Here is an 11,133-nt window from a genome sequence, read left to right as displayed (position 1 = left end):
CCTTCCCCCAAATAAATCAATAGGAGCCTATCTGACAAAACTCATAGCAGGGTCTTTATTTTCTTTTCTAGCTCAGGCACCCCCACCCCTCTCACCACCCCAATGCACCATAGTCATGAAACATCATTTTGGTGGTGAAGGAGTACCAAATGTCTTCCTGTTTAGACTACTGTGGACTTAAGTAACCTATAAAGCTGGAGGGGATGACTTTTAACAGTTTTTGTCTTAAGTTGAAGTAGTTAAATCCAGTTCATCTACAGACTCTTTTGGTAGAAAAACACACCTTTAATCTGAGTCTAGAAGATACACCATTAACTGGGCCCTACTTCTTTTGCAGGCCCATAAAAGTACATAGAAGGAGGTAGCTGTGAGTCTGCCTGCTTGCTCTCATTTTACTAGCAAGCTCATTTATTCACTGGTATCTGAACCTACTTCTGCAGGATTCTTTTTAATTCTGAAGATGACCTGAGACTTCAAACCTTGTGGAATAAGTAAGTATTGACATTAGCCAATTTTATATTAGTTTGACTTCTGCCTACAGATTTTTCTCATACAACCACTTTCTATTTATATAGAGAAATTTATCCCTTATGTTTAGTAGAGGACCCTGATTAGTACAACACAGTTGAAATGATAGTGTTTACACATTTCCAAACAGTTCCAAAGTTGGATACAATAGTCAAAACCAGTTAACATTGACCTAAGATTCAATAAACATACACAGAGATATACAAAACCATGGTAGGTTTGGGTGGAGGTAGTGGAGACTGAGAGAGACACGAACACAGAAAGGAGGAGACATACAGACACAAACAAACAAAGAGAGACAGAGAGAGAGGGGGGAGGGAGAGGGCGAGGGTGAGGGAGAGGGAGAGAGAGAGAGAGAGAGAGAGAGAGAGAGAGAGATTTAACAGTCATAGTGGTCTGTTTTATCTTTTGTAGAACAAATATGAAAACCTACAGAAACTACATAGAAATAGACATTTCCAAGTATATAAAAGGGGAAATTTAGCAGAAATGAAAATAAAATCTAATTCTATCTATCTAAATCTGTCTAAATTATATCTATAATTGTATCTTACAGAGGAAAGAGTAAGTTCTATTAATTTCTTTCAGATCAACTTTAAACTCCAAACTACCTCCAGAAGACATGTCAGGGGACCTGGAAGCCAAGATCTGTAGCTACACACATATCAGTGTTCAGAGATTCTGCTACAAGTGGACCATTAGCAACTTTTCATTTTGCATGGATGGAATTCGGGAAAATATTACAAGCCCAGTGTTCTCATTAGAGGGCAATGAAGAAGTGCAATGGTGTTTGAGAATATTCCCAAATGGTGTTGATGAAGAAAGCAAAGATTACCTGTCTGTTTCCGTGGGTTTGCACAGTTGTCAAAAGAGCCCAGTTTTGGCAAAGGTGCAGGTCTGGATCATAAATGCCCAAGGAGAGAAACATCAAATCAAAGAGATCCCAAATATTTTAAGCTTTAGTCCAAAACAACAATGGGGATTGAGTAAGTTCGTCCTTCGAGATTTCCTCCTCTCCCTTAGGCATTGGCTTCTCCCTGAAGACCAGCTCATCCTGTGTTGTAAGGTGTCCATAGTAGGACCCTCCTTTAGCACGCCTGGACATAACATGACACCTGCAAACAAGGATCCAAGGCAGAAGTTGGCGGATGACATAGGAGAGCTGTGGGAAAATTCCCTCTTCACAGACTGCAGCCTTGTGGTAGCTGGCCAGGAATTCAGAGCTCACAAGGCCATTCTAGCAGCTCGATCTCCAGTTTTCAGAGCCATGATTGAACATGAAATGCTGGAGAGCCTAACAAACCAGGTTGAGATCCATGACATTCATCGGCAAGTCTTTAAGGAAATGATGGCCTTCATTTACACAGGGAAGGCACCACACCTCCACAGCCACTCAATGGCCACTGATTTGTTGGCAGCTGCTGACATGTATGACCTGCAGGACTTGAAGGTCATGTGTGAGGATTCCCTGTGCAGTAACCTCTCTGTGAAGAATGCTATACCAACTCTGATCCTGGCTGCCCTCCTCAGCACAGTGCACCTGAAGACTAGGGTCATGGATTTCATTATACTTCATGCTTCTGAAGTCTCTAAGACCTTGGAGTGGAAGTCAATGGTGGAGTCACATCCCCACTTGGTGGAGGAAGCATTTCTCTCCCTGGCTTCTATACAGTGTTTTTCCTCGGAGACTTCACTCAAACACCTAAAGATATTTTAGGAGCTTGACAGATATGACCGACACCTGGCTTCTAACAGCTACAACTAGTGTTTTTAACAATGACTTCTGTTTAGATTACAGTTTTGCTGGAACATTTACAGTGAATCTGGGGCAAGGTAGCATGATGGCTATGGATTTCATACAGCTGTAATATTTCAAAATGGTGTGTAGGGAAATGGCAGCACTAGGGTCTTGGACATTCTACCTGACATCTATCCTGTTGATGTTGTCTTATTCTTGTCTGATGTCTTGGAACTGGGATTCAACTGGCCTGAAGCTGAGCCTACCTGACTTTCTTTGGAGAAATCTGTTTGCATTGGACTGAACAGAATAGCTGACCTAACATATGCATTAACTGACATGAAAATTTTCCACCTAATTCATGTGTATTATCTATCTGCAAATAAAAATTCTTTCAACTTTACTGTATTTTTCCTCTTAATTGCCAGTAGCCTTATTGTTCTAATTAAGACTTCAATTCTTGTATTGAGTCTACTTAAGAGAATGTGAAACCTTGACTTACCTTTGCTTTTGTATACTGGCTTTGAGTTTCTCCCCATTTAAGTTGATCTTGATACAGGATTCTTCTATATTACCATTATTATATTTAGCCATATAATCTCTGTGCCAATCTCTGGAGAAGTTTTATCATTAAGGGATCGCTTCTTAAATTCCATGTCCCGATCCAGTTTAATGATCATGTTTTTTGCTTTTTCTTTGTTTCCTTTTGTTTTGCTTTTTTTCTTTCAGTTAGTTTATGTGGTCAATTGGATTTTATTGATTTTTGCATATTGAACCACCCTTACTCACCTTCAGACAAAGCCTACTTTGGTTTTGTTAATGATATTTTTAATGTGTTCTTGTAATTATTTAATGATTATGTTTGCATGAGTCCATAAGTTAAATTGATTTGTGTTTTAGATATCAGTGTAACTGTAGTCTGTCATAAAATAGAGTGGGAAATATTCCTTCTCTTTTTATTTTGTGAAATGATTTGAGGAGTATATGCCATAACAACTCTTAGATTAACAGGTGAAAATTATGGTCCTGGGCATTTTTTGATGGGGAGATTTTAATGGCTGCTGCTATACTTTGATGCCTTTGATTTGGTGCACACGTAGTGAGAATTGAAATGGCAGCTTAGGCATATTTAATTTGATGAGTATTAGTGTCCTTACCTAATATGAGTTCAACACACATTCATGCGATACTGCCCAGAGAGATTGACTCTACTATGACCTTACTCCTCTAGTCTTCTGAACACCCAGATATACAGGGGAGACAGCTAGTGTCCTATGTACCATTGACCAGTACTGACCTTTATAATTGTAAGTCGTAAATCCCCTCCCTCCATTTTCCAAAAGACCCTCAGATCCCCTAGGTCTTTTAGATTCAATCAGGTTGACTCATAAACCCACCTGGCATGACTGTCAACAACAGTTCCAGGTTCTTTTCACAACTGAAGAAAGTGAGAGAATTGTTGGAAAAGCTTGGAAATTGGTTCCAGAGGTAAATGGTCTGCCCACACAAGTCCAGGCAAATCTTGATACAGCCTTAACTTTGACCATACCCAACTGGGATTTTAAGGCTGTTGAAGGTAGGGAGAGTATATGTGTCTACTACCAGATTCTGTTGGATGAGCCTCAGGGAAGCTTCAATCAAGTTGGCCTATAAATTTGCCTATGGTAACCAGGTGAAATAATGACAACTCTAGAGAATATTTAAAAAGAATTGTTTGAATCCCATAAGATTTACATTCTCTCAGACCCGGAAATGAGAGAAAATTGTCAGTGGGAAGCATGGCTTTTTTTTTTCAACAAACAGACCCTGATATCTGTCAGAAAATTCAGTGCCTGGATTATTTTGCTGGTAAGCAATGTCCTATAACTTTATATAACAAGAACGATATGACTGAGAGCCTTGTGGCTCAGCTCCATTCCATGCCCTGGGTAAACTTAAAGAAGGAGGGGAAAGCCAGATAGTTTTTGGTGGGCACAGGGCACAAAATTCTGTCTTTTAACAAGCACTGGGACTAATTTCAAAAAAAATTATGGGTACAGGGGCAACAGCCACCACGACCTATCCAGGTCTAGCCAAAGAAAGATTGATTTTGTAATAAATCGGATTCATTCATGGTTATTTCTGAATGACCATACTCCCAGATGGAACATTTCTTCACCAAAAAGGAGTATAGTTCCATTTTGACCTAGAGGGTGTGAAAGTGCTGGATAAAATATTTCCATTTGTGATTATTTGCATATGCTTGTCCCAGGGACTCTCACTATTAGAAGGCATGGCCTGGTTGGAGGAAGTGTGTCATCGTGGGGTTCGGCTTGGATGACCTCCTACTAGTTACCTGAGGATGCTGAGTGTGTTCCTGGCTTCCTTTGGGTAAAGATGTAGAACTCAGCTCCTCCTGCACCATGCCTGCCTGGATATTGTGACGATGACATGCTCCCTCATTGATGATAATGGACTGAACCTTGGAAACTGTTAGCCAGCTCCAAATAATTGTCATTTATAAAGCTTACATTGTTCATGGTGTCTGTTTACAGCAATATGACCCTAACTAGGACAGAGGTTGGTACCAGGAGCTGGGTATTGTGATAGGCCTGACCAAGATTTTGTTAGGGGGAATATAGATGTGGAGACTTTGGATTTGGAAAGCCATATAATGTTTTAAATGGGGCTTAATGGACTATCTTAGTAGAAATGGGGAAGATTTTGTTACTGAGAGTAAATTGAATTGTGCAGGCCTGGCCCAAGAGGTTTTTTTTTTTATTATTATTATTAACTTGAGTATTTCTTATATACATTTTTAGTGTTATTCCCTTTCCCGGTTTCCGGGCAAACATCCCCCTCCCCCCTCCCCTTCCTTATGGGTGTTCCCCTCCCAACCCTCCCCGCATTTCTGCCCTCCCGCCAACAGTCTAGTTCACTGGGGGTTCAGTCTTGGCAGGACCCAGGGCTTCCCCTTCCACTGGTGCTCTTACTAGGATATTCATTGCTACCTATGAGGTCAGAGTCCAGGGTCAGTCCATGTATAGTCTTTAGGTAGTGGCGTAGTCCCTGGGAGCTCTGGTTGCTTGGCATTGTTGTACATATGTGGTCTCGAGCCCCTTCAAGCTCTTCCAGTTCTTTCTCTGATTCCTTCAATGGGGGTCCTATTCTCAGTTCAGTGGTTTGCTGCTGGCATTTGCCTCTGTATTTCCTGTATTCTGGCTGTGTCTCTCAGGAGCGATCTACATCCGGCTCCTGTCGGTCTGCACTTCTTTGCTTCATCCATCTTGTCTAATTGGGTGGCTGTATATGTATGGGCCACATGTGGGGCAGGCTCTGAATGGGTGTTCCTTCAGTCTCTGTTTTAATCTTTGCCTCTCTCTTCCCTGCCAAGGGTATTCTTGTTCCCCTTTTAAAGAAGTAGTGAAGCATTAACATTTTGATCATCCATCTTGAGTTTCAGTTGTTGTAGGCATCTAGGGTAATTCAAGCATTTGGCCCAAAGGTTTTAGAGGAGAAATTCTGTATCTGCTATAAAGGCTGCTTGTGTAGTATTTTAGTGAAGAATGTGGCCACTTTTTGCCCCTGTCTGAAGTGTCTGCCTGAGGTTAAGGTGAAGAGATTTAGATTAATTTCCTTGAAAAAGAAAGACTCAAAACAGCCTAGTGTAATTTCTCTTGTACGGTGACTGAAATTCACTGTTATGAAGAGCATTTTAATGAGAAAAGGAAGTTGAAAAAGGAGGAAACAATTTATGTGATTTGAGTATTAAAGGGATACCAGGAAGTGAAATGGAGCTGAATCATGTGTTCAAGGATATTAAGTTTAATCAAGGAAGTAATGACCTTGGAGAAAGATCCCACCCAACTAAATTAGCTCCAGGCAACCTCCTACAAACCTTTAATCCTAGTAGGCAAAGACAAGCAGAGCTCTGATTTCAAGGCCAGACTAGAGCAGAGCAAGTTCTAGGTGAGGCCAAGCTTAAATACAGGTGTGGTGGTACACACTTTTAATCCCAGGAGAGTGGCATGTAGATGTCTAAATTCATGGTCGTCTACAGAGCAATATCCAGGACAGACAAGTTTAGACAGTGAAGGAGTTAGAAAAGTGGAGGCTAGTGATAGTATAATAGAGTAAGGGGTCCATGTTCCACTTCCTGCAAGCAGAACTCAGCAGCTTTAGCCATTTGTCTCTTGCTTTATATTTAAGAGGAGAAGAAGAGAATTGATGCTGATGAAATAAAGTTTCATAGTTTCAGAGATATGAGAAACAAAGCTGTAAAAACAAGGTTTTGAGAAATATATCTCGTGGTCAGGATGCCTATGACAAACTTGTGACCTTTCTGAGAGATACATCTGATGTCAGAATGCCAAGTGATATGATGTAGTTTTGGTGATCAAGGTATTGAGTCAAGAATAACCAGGCCTTATGGTCCAAGGCCAAGCTAATTAGGACAAAAAAAATGTTCTCAGAAGGACTCCTTACCCCTCCCTGTGGTAAATTCGGAGAACGACCACAGGATGTCATCCTGACCCCTGCCCGACCACCCAGTTCACCTCCCCCCCAAGGGACATGCCAACTTAGCCCTTTCCCAGTGATTCACCAAGGCCAATTGTAGCACTGGATGAGGAAAATATCTAACTGAGGCAAGGACTGCCCCTTGAGCAGGACAGACAATACCTGACAAGATCCTTTGTCTTGTGTACCACCAATGAGAATAAGCCAGCTAACACTGTTGCTGAAGTCTGCCCTCTGTAATGAATTAAAGTTGTGTGCTTTTTGGGTTTGGGTTGCCTCTCCCTATGTGGATGAGCAACCCCACATATGTGGATTAAAACCTTATACCCTTAGGCTATTGCACTGGTCACTTAGTCAATGTGTGCTCTGTGGGCGGCACTCCTGGGGTAAGGCCAGTATAGGGTCTTACACCATTTTGGTGCATTGGCCCAGAATCATGCTCCCCTAGACCACAATAGGCGAAGATATGAGAGGTAAGCTCAAGCAATTCTACAACTGATAGAGGGCTTATAACCAAAATATAAAAAGAACTCAAGAAGTTAGACCGCAGGCAATCAAATAACCCTATAAAAAATGGGGTTCAGATGAAAACAAAGAATTCAGAGCTGAGGAATGCCAAATGACTGAGAAAAACCTAAAGAAATGTTCAACATCTTTAGTCATAAGGGAAATGCAAATAAAAACAACCGTGAGATTTCACCTCACACCAGTGAGAATGGCTAAGATCAAAAACTTAGGTGACAGCAAATGCTGGAGAGGATATGGAGAAAGAGGAACACTCCTCCATTGTTGGTGGGATTGCAGACTGGTACAACCTTTCTGGAAATCAGTCTGGAGGTTCCTCAGTAAATTGGACATTCCACTTCCTGAGGACCCAGCTATTCTTCTCTTGGGCAGAGATCCCCCAAAATATAACAAAGACACGTGCTCCACTCTGTTCATAGCAGCCTTATTTATAATAGCCAAAAGCTGGAGAGAACCAAGATTGCCTTCAACAGAGGAATGGATACAGAATATGTGGTACATCTACTGAATGGACTATTACACAGCTATGAAAAACAATGAGTTTATGAAATTCGTAGGCAAATGGTTGGAAATGGAAAATATCATCCTGAGTGGGGAAACCCAATCACAGAATAACATACATGGTACGCACTCATTGATGAGTGGCTATTAGCCCAAATGCTTGAATTACCCTAGATACACAGAACACATGAAACTCAAGAAGGATGACCAAAATGCGAATGTTTCACTCCTTCTTTAAAAGGGGAACAAGGGGAACCTGAAGGGACCGACTGGATAATAAGTTCTCTGCACCCCAATCCCGTGGGAGGGAGAGCTAAACCTTCAGAGAGGCAGACACGCCTGGGAAACCAGAAGAGTCTACACTCGGCCCAAATCTGACTCCAGAGGAAAACACCTAACGCCATCTGGGACCCTGGTGCACGGAAAGGGCGGCGCAGATCTTCATGGTTGCTGCCGCTGCAGAAAACTCATAAGCAAAACCCCACGAGCAAACTTGAGCCTCGGGACCTGAGTAAGACCAACATTTCTGCTGCAAGCAACCTGCCTGGTGAACTCAAAACACAGGCCAACAGGAACAGCTGAAGACCTGTACAGAGGAAAAACTACATACCCGAAAGCAGAACACTCTGTCCCCATAACTGGCTGAAAGAAAACAGGAAAACAGGTTTACAGCACTCCTGACACACAGGCTTATAGGACAGTCTATCCACTGTCAGAAATAGCAGAACAAAGTAACACTAGAGATAATCTGGTGGCGAAAGGCAAGCGCAGGAACCCAAGCAACAGAAACCAAGACTACATGGCATCAACCGAGCCCAATTTTCCCACCAAAGCAAACACGGAATATCCAAACACACCAGAAAAGCAAGATCTAGTTTCAAAATCATATTTGATCATGATGCTGGAGGACTTCAAGAAAGATGTGAAGAACTCCCTTAGAGAAACATAGGAAAACATAAATAAACAAGTAGAAGCCTACAGAGAGGAATCACAAAAATCCCTGAAAGAATTCCAGGAAAACATAGTAAATAAGTAGAAGCCTACAGAGAGGAATCACAAAAATCCCTGAAAGAATTCCAGGAAAGAAAAATCAAACAGTTGAAGGAATTAAAAATGGAAATAGAAGCAATCAAGAAAGAACACATGGAAACAACCCTGGATATAGAAAACCAAAGGAAGAGACAAGGAACCGTAGATACAAGCATCACCAACAGAATACAAGAAAAGGAGGGAGAATCTCAGGAGCAGACGATTCAATAGAAATCATCAACACAACTGTCAAAGATAATGTAAAGTGGAAAAAGCTACTGGTCCAAAACATACAGGAAATCCAGGACTCAATGAGAAGATCAAACCTAAGGATAATAGGTATTAAAGAGAGTGAAGACTCCTAGCTCAAAGGACCAGTAAATATCTTCAACAAAATCATAGAAGAAAAGTTCCTGAACCTAAAAAAAAGAGATACCCATAAGCATACAAGAAGCCTACAGACTCCAAATAGATTGGACCAGAAAAGAAACACCTCCGGACACATAATAGTAAAAACACCAAATGCAGAAAATAAAGAAAGAATATTAAAGCAGTAAGGGAAAAAGGTCAAGTAACATATAAAGGCAGACCTATCAGAATCACACCAGACTTTTCACCAGAGACTATGAAAGCCAGAAGATCCTGGACAGATGTCATACAAAAACTAAGAGAACACAAATGCCAGCCCAGGTTACTGTATCCAGCAAAACTCTCAATTAACACAGATGGAGAAACCGAGATATTCCTTGACAAAAACAAATTTACACAATATCTTTCTACAAATTCAGCACTACAAAGGATAATACATGGTAAAGCCCAACATAAGGAGGCAAGCTACACCCTAGAAAAAGCAAGAAACTAATCATCTTGGCAACAAAACAAAGAGAAGAAAAGCACACAAACATAACCTCACATCCAAATATGAATATAACAGGAAGCAATAATCACTATTCCTTAATATCTCTCTACATCAATGGTCTCACCTCCCCAATAAAAAGACATAAATTAACAAACTGGATACGCAATGAGGACCCTGTATTCTGCTGCCTACAGGAAACACACCTCAGAGACAAAGACAGACACTACCTCAGAGTGAAAGGCTGGAAATCAACTTTCCAAGGAAATGGTCGGAAGAAGCAACCTGGAGTGGCCATTCTAATATCAAATAAAATCAATTGTCAACTAAGATTCATTAAAAAAGATAAGGAAGGACACTTCATATTCATCAAAGGAAAAATCCACCAAGATGAACTCTCAATAATAAATATCTATGCCCCAGATATAAGGGCACCTACATACATAAATGAAACCTTACTAAAGCTCTAAACACACATTGCACCTCACACAATAATGGTAGGAGATTTCAACACCCCACTCTCATCAATGGACAGATCATGGAAACAGAGACGTAGACAGACTAAGAGAAGTCATGAGCCAAATGGACTTAACAGATATTTATAGAACATTCTATCTTAAAGCAAAAGGATATACATTCTTCTCAGCTCCTTATGGTACTTTCTCCAAAATGGACCATATAATTGGTCAAAAAACGGGCCTCAACAGGTACAGAAAGATAGAAATAATCCCATGAGTGGTATCAGACCACCACGGCCTAAAGCTGGTCTTCAATAATAATAAGGGAAGAATGCCCACATATACGTGGAAGTTGAACAATGCTCTACTCAATGACAACCTGGTCGAGGAAGAAATAAAGAAAGAAATTAAAGACTTCTTAGAATTTGATGAAAACGAAGGTACAACATACTCAAACTTATGGGACACATTGAAAGCTGTGCTAAGAGAAAACTCATAGCTCTGAGTGCCTGCAGAAAGAAACAGGAGAGAGCATATGTCAGCAGCTTGACAGCACACATAAAAGCTCTAGAACAAAAAGAAATAAATAAACCAAAGAGGAGTAGAAGGCAGGAAGTAATCAAACTCAAAGCTAAAATTAACCAAGTAGAAACCAAAAGGACCATACAAAGAATCAACAGAACCAAAAGCTGGTTCTTTGAGAAAATCAACAAGATAGATAAACCCTTAGTCAGATTAACCAGACGTCACAGAAAGTGTATCCAAATTAACAAAATCAGAAATGAAAAGGGAGACATGACAACAGAATCTGAAGAAATTTTAAAAAATCATCAGATCCTACTACAAAAGCCTATATTCAACAAAACTGGAAAATCTGGAGAAAATAGACAAGTTCCTAGACAGATACCAGGTACCAAAGTTAAATCAGGAATATATAAACCATCTAAACAATCCCATAAATCCTAAAGAAATAGAAGCAGTTATTTAAAGTCCCTCAACGA

The 11,133-nt window shown here is 40.6% G+C and overlaps 1 protein-coding gene across 1 annotated transcript; it reads left to right on the top strand.

Annotated features, from left to right (window-relative positions):
• Positions 1-1,150: 1,150 nt before the first annotated feature.
• On the top strand, positions 1,151-2,245 carry LOC120100594 (TD and POZ domain-containing protein 2-like). The gene has a single exon (XM_039103339.2). It carries the CDS (start codon positions 1,151-1,153, stop codon positions 2,243-2,245), a length of 1,095 nt encoding a protein of 364 aa, XP_038959267.1.
• The last annotated feature ends 8,888 nt before the right edge of the window (positions 2,246-11,133 follow it).

Source organism: Rattus norvegicus, chromosome 2 (genome assembly GCF_036323735.1).
Source record: "Rattus norvegicus strain BN/NHsdMcwi chromosome 2, GRCr8, whole genome shotgun sequence".
In the NCBI taxonomy this organism is placed as follows: domain Eukaryota; kingdom Metazoa; phylum Chordata; class Mammalia; order Rodentia; family Muridae; genus Rattus; species Rattus norvegicus.
The sequence above is the reverse complement of the archived record's forward strand: the minus strand, read 5'-3'. Positions and strand labels throughout refer to the sequence as shown.